Source organism: Protopterus annectens, chromosome 11.part0, assembly GCF_019279795.1.
Source record: "Protopterus annectens isolate FY-2018-M chromosome 11.part0, PAN1.0, whole genome shotgun sequence".
NCBI lineage: Eukaryota > Metazoa > Chordata > Ceratodontiformes > Protopteridae > Protopterus > Protopterus annectens.
Window position 1 is genome coordinate 1,265,363,583 of NC_056745.1, and position 19,799 is coordinate 1,265,383,381.

The following is a 19,799-nucleotide window of genomic DNA, read 5'->3' on the forward strand; positions in this document are numbered from 1 at the left end:
AGCTACTTGGAGTTCAGTGCATACCTTTTCTAAACATTACCACCTTCCTCTTTATTCTAAGTCTAGGGCTGGATTTGCCACTGCAATTTTACAGGGCATTTTAGCGGCCCCTAATGCTTTATGATTTTTACCATCCTCCCTTTCCGTTGCTTTGGGATTCTACCCATAAGTAAGGACTGCAGCAATGTGAGATGAAGAACATAGTACAGTTTTGTACCTACCATAAATGTAGATGTTCAAGATCCACATTGCTGCAGTCCAATTACCTCCCTCCTTCCCCTCTGTAGTTTGACTTGGTGCTATGCTTTAGGTGATGGTTGTTGTGGGGCATGTTTTGGGAGGTATTCTGTTTTGGCTGTGGCCTTTCTGGTTTGGCCTTCTGACATCTGGGGCAAGAAAAGACTGAGGATATGACGTCGGTCATGCGCCTTTATACCCTGACGCTCTGATGTCAGATCTAGGCGCCCATGACCGACGTCAGCCTAATACTTTGGTATTCGGGCCAACCGAGGACAGCGGACTACCCATAAGTAAGGACTGCAGCAATGTGGATCTTCGAACATCTACATTTATGGTAGGTACAAAACTGTACTTTTGCAAGTGCTGGTTGTCCGACTCCTGAAATTTTTATTTTTCGAGTTTCAGACCTGAAGCCTTCTAAAAGATAAGTACCCCGTTGGGGATCCTTTTTTCTTGCTCTAACCGATGTCAGAAAAAATTAATAACTGTCTTGCCTGTGGAAAGCAAATACCTCGCAGAGATTTTCATTCTTACTGCTTCATCTGTTTAGGCCCAGAACACTATGTCCCTCGCCGTCGGTTTTGTGCCTTGTTCAACGGCCGAACTATTCATCGTCGGGCAATTTTTGTAGCTAAATTCTTTTGTTCTCGATCTCCATACTCTGAAATGGCTTCTATAAGCCATCCGACTACCGATCTTCTGAAAAAAAATGTAAGGATAAAGACGGAGACAGACCACATAGGTCCAAGGCTGCCGACAATGCCACCGTTAAACTAGTCGTCAGTCCGCCAGTACTCAGTGAGGTGCTTTCGCAGCCCTGATACCCGCTTCTGCAGATTCACAGGCCTCTACTGAGACCCTTTCGGAGTCCGGTATGCCGCGAGATGCTTCTTCGACTATGGAACCTGCGGATGTCTCTACCTTAGATGGGTCCGGAGCCACTGTGCAGGCACCGGCTTCTGAGGGTGTATTCAGGCCTTCCGTTTTTCATATTACACAGACTACTTCATTTCAAACCAAAAATAACAAATTTCTCAGGCCTAACGTTTGTACTACGCCTAGGAAACCGACTACCAAAGCGCAATCTAAGGCCTACATGCAACAAAAACAAATGCTTAGAATGGCTGAGGACCTCATTACTTTAAATAGGGGAAGTCAGCCTTCCCCCTCAAAAAGACCCAGAACTGATTTTCCTTCTGATTACCAGGACATACCTTTATCTACCTGTGAGGATTCTATTCCCTCTGCTTCCCCTCCAGAAGATTTTTTCCTTTGGTGAAACCCTGCACACGCTTACAGAGCATTTCCGCTGGGAGAGCCAGGACTACTCCCAGTCCAAAAAGAGACTCGGGGAATTTTTAAGCTTGCCGCAGCACAGGCCTCTAGCTATCCCTCCTGTTCTGGAAATTATAGATGATGTGTTCTTGGAGTCCAGCCTTACCCCTGATACCTTGCCTCCAGCTCCCAGGAAACCCGACAGGTACTATAGAGTGCCTGACTCCCACAAATTCCTTTTTAAGAATCCTACTGCAGATCCAGAGACCATTTCCCAGGGACCTAAAGGCATTAAGGCTACAACTGCCAAAAATCCTATCCCTTCGGACAGGGATTCTAGGGCTTTAGACAGATCAGGTGAAAAGGTATACCTCTGCTACTCTTGCCATTAGGGCTTTAAATTGTCAGTTTCATATGTTAAAGTATCAGCAGCATATTATGGAGCTAATTAAACAAAAAGTGTTGTTGATTCTTGACTGTGCAGAACACAAATATTTACAAGTGTTAATGCATTCTGCTAACCAAGTTGGTAAGCATACTTTACAGTGTGGGTTTGATGCCTTAGAAGCCTCATGCAGGGCTGCTGTCACTGGGTCTGTTCTTAGAAGGCTGTGTGGCTTAAGGAACATGAACATGTCAAAGCAAAATTACTAGATGCACAATTAAATCAAGAGTGTCTATTTGGCAATAAAGCAGTAGTCCTCAAAAGAAGGGAGGAGAAAGCTACATCTATGCAAACTGTTAAAGATTTCTTACAAGTGCAGCCATCTAGATTCAGTAGGCATTGGCCTTCAAAAAACTGGTCTTTTCCAGTCCCTTCCAGGCCTTCTCAGTCTAAGCCCAGAGGCAGCAGACTACCAAGACTTCAGTCTCAGGTTATGCACAGATCTAAGCAATGGAGTGCTCCCACATCCAAAACGGGGAGTAGTAAGCCACCATCTTATGGTAAAATTGCACGACTTATCTTTAACTCCTCCAAGCCTTGCCCAAGTACTTGCACCTTTAGGAGGGAAACTTGCCCTGCATGCCAAAAACTGAGAATGCATTACCCAAGACAGATGGGTATTAAACATTATTTCCCAGGGATACAGATTCCAGTTCCACTCCCAACCCTAAGCGGATGGCTAGACCTTCCCCCAAACCAGTGGGAAGAGGCCCAAAAGCAAGTACTTTCTCTTCTCAGTATCAAGGCTATTCAACCTGTCCTAGCAGAACAAAGGAGATAAGGCTTTTATTCCAGACTGTTTCTGCTCCCCAGGAAAGAAAACTCCTGGCGTCCTATCCTGGTCTATTCTCAACACCTTTTTGGTGGTTCCAAAATTCAAAATGCTAACTCTCCAACAACTGCTTCCTATGCTAGCCAAGGACTCCTGGCTAGCAATCCTAGACTTAAAAGAAGCTTATCTGCACATCCTGATAAGGGAATCTTGCAGAAAATACCTACGCTTCAGAGCAGGCTGTATGCACTATCAGTTCTCTGCACTTCCCTTTGGCTTATCTATTGCACCCAGGGTATTCACAAAGTGCCTAGTTGCAAGCAGAGAAGAATTCAAATTTACCCACACTTGGACAATTGCCTGATTCAGGCGGACAGTCAGTAATTGCTACTTCAGCACCTGGCATTTGTAAAGAGACTTCTAACTTCACTGGGGTTATACCATCAACGAAAAGAAATCACAGCTGGTACCCAGGCAACAGATTATATTCCTGGGAGCAAGCTTGAACACAACTTCCCAGATGGCATTCTTCACTCCAGAGAAACAAATTTATTTGACAAACTACTTCGATCTACCGGCCACCAAAACCCAGCTATCTGCAAGAAAAATACTGCAAGCCCTAGGGTTTATGGCCTTTTGCATTCTACTAATTCCATATGCAAGACTGCATATGAGGAAACTTCAGTGGTACCTAACAAGTCTCTGGTGTCAACATTCTCAGGACCTGGAAACAATGATTCCTATCATTCCTTGCCAAAGGACAGAGTTCCTTTGGTGGGCAAAGGCCTGCAACCACAACAAGGGACTCCCTTTCACTCTACCCCCTGCTGCCCAGACCTTAACAACAGACGCATCAGACTACGCATGGGGGGGCTCACATGGCAGGGCAATGCATTCATGGCAAATGGAACCCAAAGCAAATGCACCTGTGTATCAATCGAAACGAAATGTTAGCTGTACACAATGCTCAGACAGCCTTCAAAGGCCTTATTCTTCCAGGACAACTATTGGTAAAGACCGACAACACCACAGTTATGTGGTACATAAACAAGCAGGGGGGAACCTCATTCCTACCCTCTCTGCAGACTAGCCATGGCTCTGTGGAACACAGCCTTGAGCAACAAAGTGCGCCTACAAGCTCAATTTTTGCCAAGCAAACTAAATTCGCTGGCAGACAACTTAAGCAGAAATCTCATGGACCCACACAAGTGGAAACTGGAACCCAAAATATTCAAGGTTTTGAGAAACCGGTGGGGGATACCAGAGATGGACCTTTTTGCTTCACCTCAAAACTATCAATTGAGCAAATATTGCACAAGAACTCCTCACAGCCAAGCCTGGAAAGTGAATGCCCTGTCCTTCACCTGGGAAAGCCTCTCAGTCTATGCCTTTCCCCCTCTGACCCTCCTCCTCTCGAAGGTTCGACTAAAAACAGGACAAGCCAAGGACAATCCTGATTGCACCAGACTGGTACCCTCTTTTGTGCAGTCTGACACAGTGCTACAACCATGGCACCTGCCTCAGACTCCTTCCCTGCTGTCCCAGCAGGTGGGCCAGATTCTGCACCCTCAGCTACAGACCCTGAACCTTACAGCCTGACTAATCCCCTGAACTTATCACCGGCAACCCTCAGTAAGCAGGTGCTGGATGTCATCCTTGAGGCAAGGAGGCCTAGTACTAGGAAATCCTATTCGGAAAAGTGGAAAAGATACTGTTCCTGGAGCCAGTCTCAGGGAATGGACAAAACTGTGCCCAGCTTACCTCATATACTAGATTACTTAACAGAAATGCTCCACAAAGGCCTATCCTTTTCTTCAATTAAGAATCGTGCCTCTGCCATCTCAGCTCATTATAATACTGAGCCACCCGTTTTCTCTCACCCTCTGGTAAAACAGTTCCTGAGAGGAGCCAGAAATTTAACAACCCCCAGAGAGCTCCCACTCCAGCCTGGGAACTTTTTGTATTGGAAAAGCTCACGCTTCCGCCCTTTGAACCTGCTGCTACAGCAGAGTTGAAATTCCTGTCATGGAAAACAGCTTTACTTCTAGCCATCACTTCAGCAAGAAGAGTGTCTGAGTTGCAGGCCCTTATGGCAGTGGAACCCTTCATTATCTTCCATGTAGACAGGGTTTCCGTCAGGACTAACCCATCTTTTATGCCCAAGGTGGTGTCTAGTGTGGCTTTAAACCAGTCCATTCATTTGCCAACTTTTTTCCCTAATCCTCAGAATAAAGGGGAAAGGATCCTGCATTCCCTGTATGTACAGGCAGCTTAGGTTCTATCTGGACAGGACTAAGCCTCTCAGAAACTCTGACCAGCTGCTAGTCGGCTTTGGTGCAGGGGCTGAGGGCAAGGCCATTCCAAAGCAAACCATTTCTAAATGGATAGCACACTGTATTCATTTTTGCTACAAGCGCCATGGGAAACCTACCCCACAGGGGATCAGAACTCATTCCACTAGGGCTACATCTACCTCTACAGCATTTCTCAGGGGAGTTCCTACCAAGGATATCCTGGAAGCTGCATCCTGGTGCTCTGTACACACTTTCACCAAACACTACCACTTGCCTGTCTTTTCTAAATCCAGAGCTGGATTTGCCACAGCAGTCTTACAGGGCCAGATTGTCAGCCCTAATGCTTCTTAACTACTTCCACCCTTCCTTAGCTTTGGAAAGCAACCCAAATGTCATGACTGCAACAGTGAAACACGAAGAACATAGTACAGTTGTGTACACGTACCATAAATGTAGATGTTCGAGTATATTCACTGTTGCAGTCCTGGTTACCCTCCCTCCAGCCCCCTGACTTCTCTTTGCTTCTACTTATCCTATTTTGATTTGGCATATCTTATACCATGTGTGTTTGCTTTTTGCTGTGGGTATTCCATAGCATATAATCGCTTCCTATTTTGGGGGCACCTGATATCTGGGGCAAGACAGACTGATGTAATAACGTCGGCTGCATGTTTTATACCCCTGACGTCATGGAAGAGCGACAGCTTCCGACTCAGAAATCCCAAGACTCTGGTATTCAGGCCGGCTGAGGGCTAACTGCAGGCAGATAACCCAAATGTGAATACACTCGAACATCTGCATTTATGTAAGTGTACACAACTGTACTTTCACCGCAGCTGGCAGGACAAAACAGTACTTGACAAAGTAAAAGAAAATACATATCTCTTTCTGTTGTGGCTTTGCCACCACATCAGTCATGCAGTGAGAGAATCCCTGCATCTCCCCAACATAATTGTTCTAATTCAGAATTGTGGATTTGTCTGATGTAGCACGTTTAATTTTAGGCATTTGTGTTTGACAAATTAGCTGTGTTGTTAGCAGGTTATAACCAATAGTATTGACATTCAAGCTGTGTTAGCCCAAAACAAGATTTACTGTATTCATGAATCCATCACACAAACACACACACACACACACACACACACACACACACACACACACACACACACACACACACACACACACACACACTCACACTCGTGTTATATTTGCCATATTCCTGGGTTACCCTTGTAAGCAGGAGCTTTGCCTATGTGCCAGCCTGGCCTGCCTAGTTATTGATCAGTTAGTAAATGATTGCTAAGTTGTATGACCAAGAGGAGGCTGTCATGCTTGTGAACAAACCATTGTTAAATACAAGTCATTAAGACCATGCCATTTGAGACTTACTGCTCCAAAAAGGTGGAAAAAATGTCTAAAAAATGCACATTGTGATATCATCTATTTAAGAATTGGCTAAAATATTGAAACAGTTTATTTTTAAAAAATGGGTGTAATAGATGTCTTCAAATTTCAGAATTATTTTGAAAATAGCCTGTGAAGTTATATTCCATTAACAAGAAATGTAAAACAAAGGAAAGTACAGCAGTGCTGTGTACTGATCTGTCTGTACAAGTTGAGAGGCCTAAAGACTATTTCAGAGGAAGAGTTGACAGGACATGAAGTGTCCACTATTTAAGTGGGACTAAAGATGAGTGTAGTTAGAGAACTAGACCATGCATGAAGTGACATAGGAAAGGAATCACCAGGCATATGATAATGTAATACAAACAGATTGGAAGGGTCTGTGCATTTTCCTGCAATATTTTTTTCTCTTTGTAGTTGTAGAATGTAAGTTGATTCAGTACAGCTAAGACAGTACTGCTGGAACTAGTAGGGCAGGATGTCAGGCTTACTATTAAAATTAGAAAGTACAATTTGTGAAATTATTTTATTGTCTCTTCTTTCAGGTCACTCCACAAATGACACGGACTTCAGCTTCTGCTGTTCCTACACATTCTGAAGAGATGCCTGTAAAACAAATCTCTAGCACCATTACTTTTCACAGCTGTGACAATATGCACAAGTCCCTCACACCTACAGAAAGGAATGCTACAAAACCTCTGTTACTGTTGCTACCATGGCTTGGTTCACGGAGCCATGCTGTTAGCAAGTATCGTGAGGTGTATTTCCAGCTTGGTTTTGACGTTTTGACCGTGGAAAGTAAATTGATTCATTTCCTCTGGCCACGCTATGGTTTATCCTATGCTGCTGAGGTTCTAAGCTTGTTACAGCAGCAGACTTTTTCTTCCCGCCCACTGTTTGTCCATTGCTTTTCTGTTGGAGGATACACATTTACACAGATGCTGCGTCACATGACTGAAGACCCACAGCAGTATGCTGCAGTGATGTCCAGGATTAAGGGTCATATTTATGACAGTTTAGTAATTGGAAGTCTTCAACATATGGCAGTAGGTAAGTAATGTTACCTGTATATAAAAACTTAAGGCAGTATGTCCTTGATTTGCATTTTTTTTGTTTTACTGAAGTATTTTTTTTTTACATTCTTCCTTGGTATGTTACCTGTGCTCCATTACAGGAGGTTTAGGGCATTATACAGTGAACACACTAGATTGGCTAGTTTTTACTAACTAGTTTCCTTTTTATTCTTTGCTTGGATGCTGTTTGGAATATTTTTCAGGTACCTTAATGTCTATGGATATTAGACTTCCTTTTTAAGCTCTGTGTTCACATACATACATACACACACACACACACACACACACACACACATTTATATGTATATAATATATTTATACAACCAAACAGTCCACTTATAACTGTACTGATGAGCTCATAAAAAGGTCAAAACATGGCATGTCTGCAGCTAGTGGTGGTTTGGCTGTATCAGTCTGAATGTGCCCATAAAGTCAAAAAGTAAAAAAGTCATGGGCATTCAGAAGCTATGTAGCTGAACCACTGGGATATCCTTAAAGTCTCAATTTTATATATCCCATGGGCCTCCACTATAAGATGTTTAAGGTATTACACAGTGAAGACTGCAGCTTGGATGGATCTTTCTTGCAGTTTTTACTGAATGATTTATCTTTGTAAGTTGTTTACACTTTGGTATAGACTTTCCTGATGTTCATCGTGTTACACTGCTGCAGCCATCACACTTGGGTTATCTGCCGTCAGGTGGTCCCGCAGTCGGCCCGAGTTCCAAAGTCTTGGTCCGGCGTCGGTTGCTGTCGCTTCTTCCCTGACGTCAGTGCGACAGGGGTATAAAAGAGGCAGCCGACGCCATTTTCTTCAGTCTTTCTTGCCGCACGGTGCCCGAAGCAGAAGCAGTTCGCAAGTGCCGGTCGGCCGACTCCTGAGATTTTCAAATCGAATTTCAGACCGAAGTCTTCAATAAAGCTAAGTACCCCGTTGGAGAACCTTTTCTTGCCTCAGTCCGATGTCAGAAAAAGTTAATAATTGCATTTCTTGTGGGAAGCAAATACCTCATAAGGATTTTCATTCTTATTGTATCCCTTGCCTAGGCCCGGACCACAACGTCACAGGTTGTCGGTTTTGTGCTAGGTTTAACAAACAAACTATTAAACGTCTGTTTGATTTCACCCGACATTATTTTGGTAGAAAATTTAATTATACCATGCCGTCGGAGCAACCGACGACCAGGATGCATAAAAAGCGCAAAGATAAGGACAGGCAGCCGAGACTCAAACCAGACACCGAGGCCTCTGCTAGGCCAGTCGCCGGTTCTCCGGTTTTCAGTGAGGCACCTACGCAGCCCCTGACGACCGCTGATTTAGAACCCTAGCCTGCATCCGACTTCCAAGCGTAGATTGCAGGGCCTCCAGAGCCTTTATCTTTAGGCCCTTCCGACTCCATGGCTGAAGGGGATTCCGGTGCAGTTGAAAGGCCGTCAGTTGCTGAAGGTGTCTTCAGACCGACTACACTTTCTATTAATTCCTATGCTAAACTGAAAACTCCATTAAAAGTAAGGAAGCCTGTACAGCAGTCTCCAGTGCAAGGCCCCATGCCTGAGAAACAGATGCTTAAGATGTTCTAGAGTGGTAGGTTTAGAATTTGAGCCTTGCCTAAAAAAGGCACTATGTGGGGTGGCAAGTGCCTTTGCCAAAATCCGGAGTCCCAGGGGTGACAAGTGCAAGCCGTCCCTTGCGAAGCAGCGTGGCTTGTCCAGCATGTCATCCCAGGCAGACAGACATTGGATCCCCTTTGAATGACACCAGAGTTTAAGCCAATTGTTAAAGCTGATCATCTTATCTCTGTATTGTGGCATCATTCTTGGTGAAGGTAGGATACTGCTCAAGGTCAGGGTCATACCTGCTTGGGCTACATAATCGGAGAGCTCCTCTATGTCTCTTTTCATGTAGTCCAAGGAGGTACGTCTCAGGTCGTTAACACCAGCGTGGACAATGATTGAGTCGTACTTGTACCTGCTGTTGAGAGACCTGAGTGCATGCGTTATGTGGCGGATTCTAGCACCCGACAGGCAGCTTACTGTGACCTTCTCCTTACTCAGTCTGGTGAGTGGGACGTCATTGTGTCTGACTATGGAGTCACCAATGACTAGTGTGTCTGGCATTGTGTTTTGCATTAAGGGCTGTGACTGCTTGACACTCTGACTGTGTGGTCTATGTGTTGCAGGTGTTGTGTTCTGAGGTGGTAGTTGTTTTGGTGTCTGCTTTGGTGGCCTCTGCTGTTTTGGTAGATTTTGATCAGAGCCTCCGAGTATGTCTTTGTGTGTTTATGTGTATGATTTGAGGTTGTGATGGTATTATGTGAGACTGGGTCTATAGTGTGTGTGGTTACCTTCTCCTCCTGTCTGGTCATGCCACTCCTATGTTGACAGAGCTCAGCCTCCAGTTTGGCCGTATAGTTGCATCTCTCGCATGTATTTGTGTTTTGTGGGAGGAGGAGAGGGTTGTCTGTGTACATGAGGCAATTGTAACATTGCCTCAATATTCCCAGGTTCACCAGCTGAGCAGGAGAGGACATTAGCAACTGATCCCTCGACATGCTAGAAGGAATAGACAGAAAAACTTAAGAAAAGGTTCTGGGGGATGTGGGTGACCGAGAAATGGGGTTTGCTTTTTTGGGGTACTTTCTAGAACAAGAGTGCTGTATCGAGGGGATAAGTACTGTAGGAGCAAGTGCTTCGCTATACAGATAGAGAATAGTCTACTTGGGAGTCAAGTAGAGATAATTTATAGTTGTAGGATACACTAAATAGAACAGTAGTATACTTTGAGGAAGGTAGTTTTAAGGGAAAATTTGAAGAGTGGACTTTAGGTAGCCCTAATAGTTTAAATCTGATTAACCGGCGCTGCCCTAGTGTGCAATGGTAGCAGCTCCGCGCTAAAGCGCGCTAATGCGTGCTTTATAGCAGGGGGCTGGAAAAAACAGGAAATGACCCAAAATGGCTGACGAATTACTAGTTGCTGCTTCTAACCACTCCTCTGAGGACAAACAAGCAGCTCAGTACTCCCCACTCCCACTGGTGAGTAAAGAAACTACCTCTGGCCACACAAGAAAATGGAGGAACACAGAAACCAAATACAAAGCCCGGGATCAGCAAAATCTGATCACTGGAACAACTAGCTAGGAAAGTTTAGGAAAGGAGAAATATTTTTTTGTTTTTTTTTTTGCAAACAGACAGAAAAAAAATGCAGTAAATGCTTTGTTTTCGACTAAATTGCTATCAAAGGCTGGTACACTTGAGTGTATTAGCCTGTTTGTTACTTTTAAGCAATACTTTAGCCCACAAGTGCAATCAACAATATAAGCTCAGCAATACTTTAGCCTACAAGTGCAATCAACAATATAAGCACACCTATCAGTTGGTATATAGGCCAAACCAAGCGGATAGCCAAGGTGCGCATCATGGAACACCTTAGGGATATTCGGAATGCTAAATTGGAGAATCCAGTGGCAAATCATTTTCATGACTGCCACGGGGGGGGGGGGGGGGTCTGATAGTAGTTTATTTTTTAGTGTTTTGGCCAGGCCCAATTATACCGGGGGAACGGACTTTAATTAGTAAATTATCTTGGTTGGAATCAAAGTTTATCATTAATTTTGGTACTTTGAGACAAAAGGGTTTGAAACAGGTGGTTAATATTTGTGTTCTGTAAAGTTATGAATGGTCAGCATAAATTGTTACAGGGCACAATATAAATAGGAGATGGGTGTTTAAGGTTATAATGATTTCTTCATTTTACTGCATTGTATAGTGAAACAATGGAAGCAAAAATGAGGCTTGCTTCGTGTATAATGCACTTTGTTTATTTTTGTCACAATACATAAGGTAATTGGGGATATATATTGGGATATACATTGTTGGGAACTGTGTTCAAGTGTCAGTTTGTGATTATTCAAAGTGAATTTACTAATCCATTTAATGGAATGTTCAACTGAATAATTGTTTTGGATGATTTAAAAGGGAGGTAGATGTTACAATTCATTCCCTTGAAGGCCATGGGCTGAGGTACCAGGAAGCATCATTAAAATTTCACCATTTTATTTTGCGTGTTTTTATTCCTTCCAATGCCTTTTGCTTGTTGACCTGGGTTATGACCAGGAATTTCATCTGAAGACAATAGAAAAGCAGGAAGCTCTTCAAGCATACCAGGCCAAGTGAAGACTCGTTGCTCTGTTAAAATCATCTGACATGTCTTCAGGCTCGCTGCAGCGCAGTGACAGACATTCACTCCCTTCCCCCAACAAATCAAGTTGAATGGAATTTGCCTCCAAGGGCACCAGCTCTGTAGATGAATTCAAGCAGCTCCCGGCCCTCTTGCTGCTACTACGGAGGTCTCTGTCTCCACATCTGTCAGATGATACCTCATTGAAGTTTGTCTTGGACCACCATTTGATTATCAAAGAATGAAAGGGTGGGATTCCAACCATTGCTGTCAGAGAAGTTGGCTGTACCTTTAAGATAAAGGATTCTCTTTATATGGTTCCCAAAGCAGTCATCTCTCCACATAAGACCCCAGTATCTGCAGCAGAGGGCCATTGGGGAGTGAGGGTGTAGTGCGTTTAAATGTTAGTGCTGACATATAATTGCTTTAGTGAGCAAGTGCCAGGTAACTTAAGTGCAATGTGTTACAGGTAACTTAAATGCAAAAACGACAGTAACTTTCTTTCTAGTGAAACAATGAAATAAGTACAGTAAGCAATGCAGATATCACTAGTGATCCATAGAAGCACTGAGAACCCACGTATTAGGTGGAATTATCATTCCAGCAAAATAACAAGCAAACAACAAGCATATAAACAAAGCTAGATTAAAGTTACTACAAAGCAGTAAATACAATTGAATACTTTAGAGAATGCCTGGATTAGTGCTCAGGTTACTCAAACAAAGCTAGATCCAGCAGGCCCGAATCCAGTCTATGCCACAGCAAACTAGGCGCACCAACTACAGTAAGAAGCAGTTCGGATATGCATGCACTATAAGCCTTTAACCAGAAATTCCCAGCTCAGAAGGGCAGAGTCAAGCCTCTCCTCCCACAAGAGTGCAGACCACGAACCTTCTTAATGTAAGATAACTGGCCTGAAAGCACAAGTGCTTAAGCCAGGATTAATAGACTTTTAGAATAACAGACACTGAGCCCTCAATCAGCAGTTCCCAACCTAGAAGGATGTAAGCTACCTGTTCTGCCACTACAGTGCAGACCACAAACCCTCTCAGTGCAAAACTGGTCCGAAGCCCAAGTGTTTAAACCAAAAGGCTTAGAATGAGTTACACCAAGCAGTAATAAATACAATTGAGTACTTTTAAGATGATGCAAAAGTAAAATAAAGTAGGTAGAAACACAAGTACAGTAAAAGCAGATGAATTTTGTTTTTTTCTGAACAAGTGCTGAGATCAAAGAAACAGAGTTGAGTGCTGAAACTAGAAAACTGGCTAGTTATATAAAAAAAAAAAAAAAAAAGCTAGAAGGGTAGCCTCCAACACAGAAGGGCTTGGGGGCTCAGAAGCCAAAATTAGTTTATACCACTTAACAGGAAAGTCAGGAAACAAGCTTAAAATGTTATTGTTTTCTGTTTCCCAGATGTTCTGACTGTTGCTGTTCACCACTCATTAGGCATGAAGCCTGTTTGGAGACTTCAGTTTAAATAGCTATCCAGAGACATGATCATGTTTCATGCTATTTAGAAGGCATCCTAGGGCCTATCAGTGCAGTGTTCTTTGCCTTATAGAGGGCATTGAGCACCTTTTCCCTGGTGATAGCAGCGGGAGATTGTAGGATAATAGGATCATAGAAGATTACTAGGCTATCAACCTGGAAGTCATTCTAAGCCTTGCCATTTCAAGCCAATGTAGTACCATAGAGGTAGTAGCAGTAGTCGGTACCCAATATTGCATTTAGGGATGACTGCCCATGTCAAGGAGGGTTGTGGATGCCATCTATGGTATGAATTTATGGTGCCCCATCCACTGATCCAGGTGGTGTCATAGAGGTGATCCATTTCACATGAATTGGTAGCCTGTTCCAAATATGTGGCATATTTAAGGCACAGGCATATTTAAGTGACGGGCTATAATTAACTTCCTGGAATGGGTAGCCCTAGACCCGTTTGACGAACATGCAGTAAGTTCATTAGATATGGGTCTTGGGCTGCTCTGCAAGCCAGGCATAAGTCTCCCCTAAGAAGTCTATACAATACGAAGTATAGTGACAGGGATTTCAGTCAGTCCATGTAAGGCACATGCTGGAGGCCCTTTATCTTCTTTGTTAGAAACCTCTGAGGTCTCGAATGTCTTCAGGTGCTTAGTACGGTACATACCAAATTGGGCATTATACTCAATTATGGGCCAGATAAGTGCTGAGTATCGTGGGTGGCGGGGTTTATAACTTTTGCTCTCGAAGGGATGACTTCCCTAATCAAGTGAGCTATGTGAGAAAGCTTCCCTTAAAATGGTAGACATGTGGTGGTCGAAGTAAAGGTTGCAGTCAACCTGTGATCCCATGTCACTAAGTACTTTGTGATTTGGTATGAAGGGACATTGTGCCAAAGGGAATGATGCATTTCATCACATGCAAAAAGACAAAGTCTGGGGCAGTCTTAGTCTTTTCACATGTTGTCTTGGTTGACCTCTCCACTCAGTCTCCTTCCCTTCAGGTGTAGTAAATGTATGTCGTGTCAGGGGAAGATCCTTTACATTCGGTCCCACCTTTGCGTCCTTAGGACCATTGTTCAAAGGACACATGTAAATGGGAAAGGCAGAGTGCTGCCATTGCATGCAATCAGGAGTCATTGCTGCTACCAGCAGTCTGAATGGGGAGCCAGCACAGGTATGGGACACTTCAGACGCCCACGACAAGAAGTACTGTGCCTGTCCTAGGCATACCAGTGGCTTGGTGTTCCTTACCCTAATTTTTATCTTGGCATGTACCCATTCAGCATTATGAAGGCTACACCAAGAATGTATACATTTACAATGATGAGCCTACATGATAAAAGAACAGTGCTTGTATGTTGTACATATTGCAAACTTTGTTTTGGACTTCGTTTATGAAAATTACGAATATTTTCATATTTAGGTAATAACTTTGCAATGGAGCTTCTCAATGTGCTAACTAATATCTCATTTTTGAAGACAGTATTTATAGTATCAACATGGTAAGACAACAGTTTGTCTACTGTACACAGGTACAGATATCAATACTTCTCATTCTGATGTCCATCTCTTTGCATGGGAGCATGGTGATGACAAATGATGCATCTTTTTTAAGAGGACACTGAGCCACACAACTTCTGCACTGATATTGAACAATCTATCTAACATCTGATGAGATATTTGGTTTTGTTTATGAATTATGTCAAATTATTTTAATTATATTTATGTGAATATCTCCGAAAAGGAGCATCACACAGTAATGGTTAAGGGTGCATTTTAAAGCAGACAATCATACAAACAATTATCGGTCTACATGGTACATTGTCCAAGATATTATGCTTTGCTTTTCCAAAAAGATAGAAAATATGCACATTATCATCATTCATTGGCAAATATGAGTTTTATATGCACCATCAACAGTTATACCATTGGAAAGTTCAGTGTCTGCTGAACAACTTTCATGTTTTCATTTTCTGTCACGCCTTATAGTTAGCAACATTTGTTTTCTGGTTGGTATTACAAATGGATTTTCATTTTCTGGAAATTGTCTGTCTGCACTGTTGTTCCTATGGTGCAATTAATCGGGCACCTTTTTATGAATAGCTCTGGAGTTAAGTCGCACTGAAATATGACTCTACCACATGCCTTTGTCGCACTGTTCACAGAGTTGATGTGGTGTTGCTAGCCTCATTTCAGGCGAATGAGTTATGAAATGTTTTCATCTTGTGTGTGGCAGATTACTTTATGTGGCGGGTAATGAAATCTGCTTTGTGTCCATTTATATGCTCATTTTAAAGTGCTGCTTTGTGCCCGTTTCTAGTACAGTATCAAAAGCTTTCCACCAGAAATGCACTGTGAAAGTGTCCGATGGCAAGTATGGTTTTAATCGATGCACTTTTTAGTCTTGCTGGATGCACATGTTCTTTCCAAGTTGAAGTTCTGATTTTCATGTCTATTGTTCCACAGTTTAGTGTACTGAATAGTGCCAACCCATGATGAGTACAGCCATTCCTGGAAGGCACTTGAGCTGTGAACTAGTACATTTTCTTTTTCATAGGTGAACAATTAGTGAGTTTTGTTTGTAAGACACTGCAAGGCATATTGTTAATGCTGTAAAAATAAAAGTATAAACAGAAGTGTTTACATTTTAATTAAACTTTGTATGGTGTTTGTAGAAGTAGATGTGTAGTCATCAAGTGATACCTTACTGTAATTGAAGTAATGAACTCAATGGTTTAGATTTACCAAGGAATTTATTGTGGTCGTCTTTCCTTGCTGCCTTGCAGTGTCATTAATTTGGTATTCTGAAATAGAGAATATTTTGTGGAATGTTTTCTGTGACACATTCCTTTCCAAAACCAAACCAGAAGAGTGTGCTCTAGATAAGTGGGTGAATCCTGATATGCGGTTTAAATGGACAATTTGTCTGGGAGATTGAAGTAGAAAAATTCTGTTTTGTTGGAGTGAAAGTTTGGTGTGCTGCTGATGTTTGCAGACTGGATGGTGTCAGAAGACTGAAGAGTGAGTGAGATGTAGTGCCATTTCTAATTGCCTTGCTGAACTTGAAAGCAGTGTTAGTAGCACATATTGCTTTTGAGGCAGATGGCTGTGGGATATACTAGCACAACTTGCAGATGTATAGGTAATATTATGTTATAATGTAATGGTGGGTACAGCAGTCCATAGTGTGTCTTAGTTTGGTTTGCCATCCATTCCAAATTGCAATGTTACCAGCTTAATAGCTTATTTTCAAGTAATTGAGGCTTTGTAATTTAGCATGGGGCACTGACTCTGTAGATGAAACACTGAAATATACACTTGTTTGCTTGTAGTAACATATTCACTAGTTACAGCTCTCTTTAATGTGGAATTATTCAGATTAATTTTAGTAATGCACAAATGGCGATTATGTGATACTCAGTAGCCTTTTTTGGATGACATGTTTGGAATTGAACAGTTCTACTACTGATGCATATGTTTTATTTCATTACTTACTGTTAAAATGTTCAACATTAACATTTAAACACTTGCAACTGATGCTGTACTATATCAGCATGGGCATTGAAACTCAAGTTTTCCCAGTGGTATTCCTATGACACAAGTTTTTACCAATTCTAGTTAGTCAATACACTGTGTGTGTCCCTGGTGTGTGTGTGTGTGTGTGTGTGTCCCTGGTGTGTGTGTGTGTCCCTGGTGTGTGTGTGTGTGTGTGTGTGTGTGTGTCCCTGGTGTGTGTGTGTGTGTGTGTGTGTGTGTGTGTGTGTGTGTGTGTGTGTGTGTGTCCCTGGTGTGTGTGTGTGTGTGTCCCTGGTGTGTGTGTGTGTGTGTGTGTGTGTGTGTGTCCCGGGGTGAGTGTGTGTGTGTCCCTGGGTGTGTGTGTGTGTGTGTGTGTGTGTGTGTGTGTCCCGGGTGTGTGTGTGTGTGTGTGTGTGTGCATGTGTGCCCTGTGTGTGTGTGTGTGTGTGTGTGTGTCCCGGGTGTGTGTGTGTGTGTGTGTGTGTGTGTGTGTGTGTGTGTGTGTGTGTCCCTGGTGTGTGTGTGTGTGTGTGTGTGTGTGTCCCTGGTGTGTGTGTGTGTGTGTCCCTGGTGTGTGTGTGTGTGTGTGTGTGTGTCCCTGGTGTGTGTGTGTGTGTGTGTGTGTGTGTGTGTCCCTGGTGTGTGTGTGTGTGTGTGTGTGTGTCCCGGGAGTGTGTGTGTCTGTGTGTGTCCCTGTGTGTGTGTGTGTGTGTGTCCCAGGGTGAGTGTGCGTGTGTCCCGGTGTGTGTGTGTGTGTGTGTGTGTGTGTGTGTGTGTGTGTGTGTGTGTGTGTGTCCCGGTGTGTGTGTGTGTGTGTGTGTGTGTTTGTCCCAGGTTGTGTGTGTGTGTGTGCGTCCCGGGATGTGTGTCTGTGTGTGTCCCTGTGTGTGTTTGTGTGTGTGTGTGTGTGTGTGTGTGTGTGTGTGTGTGTCCCTGGGTGTGTGTGTGTGTGTGTGTGTGTGTGTGTGTGTGTCCCTGGTGTGTGTGTGTGTGTGTGTGTGTGTGTGTGTGTGTGTGTGTGTGTGTGTGTCCCTGGTGTGTGTGTGTGTGTGTGTGTGTGTGTGTGTGTGTGTGTGTGTGTGTGTGTGTCCCAGTGTGTGTGTGTGTGTGTGTGTGTGTGTGTCCCTGGTGTGTGTGTGTGTGTGTCCCTGGTGTGTGTGTGTGTGTGTGTGTGTGTGTGTGTGTGTGTCCCTGGTGTGTGTGTGTGTGTGTGTGTGTGTGTGTGTGTGTGTGTCCCTGTGTGTGTGTGTGTGTGTGTGTGTGTGTGTGTGTCCCTGTGTGTGTGTGTGTGTGTGTGTGTGTGTGTGTGTGTGTGTGTGTGTGTGTGTGTGTGTGTGTGTGTGTGTGTGTGTCCCTGTGTGTGTGTGTGTGTGTGTGTGTGTGTGTGTGTGTGTGTGTGTGTGTGTGTCCCTGGTGTGTGTGTGTGTGTCCCTGGTGTGTGTGTGTGTGTGTGTGTGTGTGTCCCTGGTGTGTGTGTGTGTGTGTGTGTGTGTCCCTGGTGTGTGTGTGTGTGTGTGTCCCTGGTGTGTGTGTGTGTGTGTGTGTGTGTGTGTGTCTGCTTGTTTTGACCATGGCTTACGCTAGGGCCTTAGCAAGTGACTGTCACAACTGAAGGACATTAGCTTGGACATCAGTGGAACCATGGGCTGCAATTAATATGGACAATACGTGCTGAAAGAGCAGACAGTACGTGCTGAAAGAGCAGACAGTACGTGCTGAAAGAGCAGACAGTACGTGCTGAAAGAGCAGACTAGCAGTTAGTGAAACCTATGTCAGTAAGTCCCTATATGCACTACTTGTCCGAGGACTTGTGAATACTTGTATTGGTATAGACCTGGTGGTTGTGTTGTACTGAGGTCATTAGTTGGAGAAACTATGCTAAGCTGTTGGTTAGAAGTAATATCACATTAACTGTGGTGGACCATGTGTGTAATGTTGTGGTGTGAGTGGATGTCTGAGGCTGGCTACCGTGAAGTGGTGCAGTGTAGTGGCGCTTGTTTGGCAGCTGCAGTTGTAGGGACTGGTCTTTCTGGACAGAAGTGAGATTAACATAATGCATAAATGGCAAGAGGAGGCATGTTTGGGGTAGCATGCATAGCTGCAGGAGTGTTATGAAAGTGGTGAGATGTGGATCTGACTGCAGCTGCAAGTAATGTTGTGGTGCGAGTGGACCTCTGTGAGGCTGGCTACCATGAAGTGGTACAGAGGCTTGTCACGATAGTGCAATATGCAGTATTTGCTCCATATGCACATTGTAACCAAAAGCCAGCATGTGAATACATCATATAAGTACTGACTTTTGACTGCTGCTATATAGTTAGGTATATGCATTAATCTTATCCTGTATGGACAGGTATTGCACAATAACAGGCAAATTGGGATGTCACGTGGCACTATGATGTGGATAATGCTAGCTCAAGAATGGATGAACATGAGAAATGAGTGGTAGCTGCTGTATTTTACAGGGGGTGAAGATATTTGATTGCTGTCCCGAAAATAGTAAGGTAAGAAACTTTAAATCAAACATTTTGATACTGTCTGATATAGGAAGTGAACATTGCAATGGAGAAGTCATATCTGCATTATGCAAGGCAACAGTTAAGGGACTACAGCTGGAAACGTTCATAGTGTGCCCATTCAAACTAACAGGTAAACAAAAGGATAAAATATTAACTGCAACTTGCTAAGAAAGAGCAAACCTACAGGTAGCCAGTTAAGTGAATGAAACCAAAAAGCCAGAGAATCATGGAAAATAATTACCACCGGAAAAAAATCTTAATTACATCTGATAACAGGTTATCTTACATTTCAATATGTTCCTTTTATTCAGTAGTAGTGTAGTAACAGTGATGTTTTGAAACACAGAAATTTGGGATGTATTAGTTGTACATTCTGCATGGCAAATGATACTTGGTCTATCGCTTGCATACTTCTCTTGTATTTGCATCAGATACCGCTAGTGTGCAGTGCGGGTAAAACAATTAAGAAATTACCCTCGTATCAGAGGTGGCAGTGCCACATATTCATAGTGGCTTAACCTGAGAGTGGCTTTAACCAAGCCCCATGTGAAACCTGAACAAGCACCTAGAATTTAGTGTAGCTTCAACACCGTAAGTC

General features: G+C 43.4%; 1 protein-coding gene across 1 annotated transcript in view; it reads left to right on the forward strand.

Annotated features, from left to right (window-relative positions):
• Positions 1 to 19,799, forward strand: part of LOC122815818 — a 337,567-nt gene that overhangs the window by 191,556 nt on the left and 126,212 nt on the right. The window contains exon 2 of the mRNA XM_044088620.1: positions 6,976 to 7,480. Within this exon, the coding sequence (XP_043944555.1) occupies positions 6,976 to 7,480 (505 nt within the window). The remainder of the gene's footprint in view (positions 1 to 6,975; positions 7,481 to 19,799) is intronic.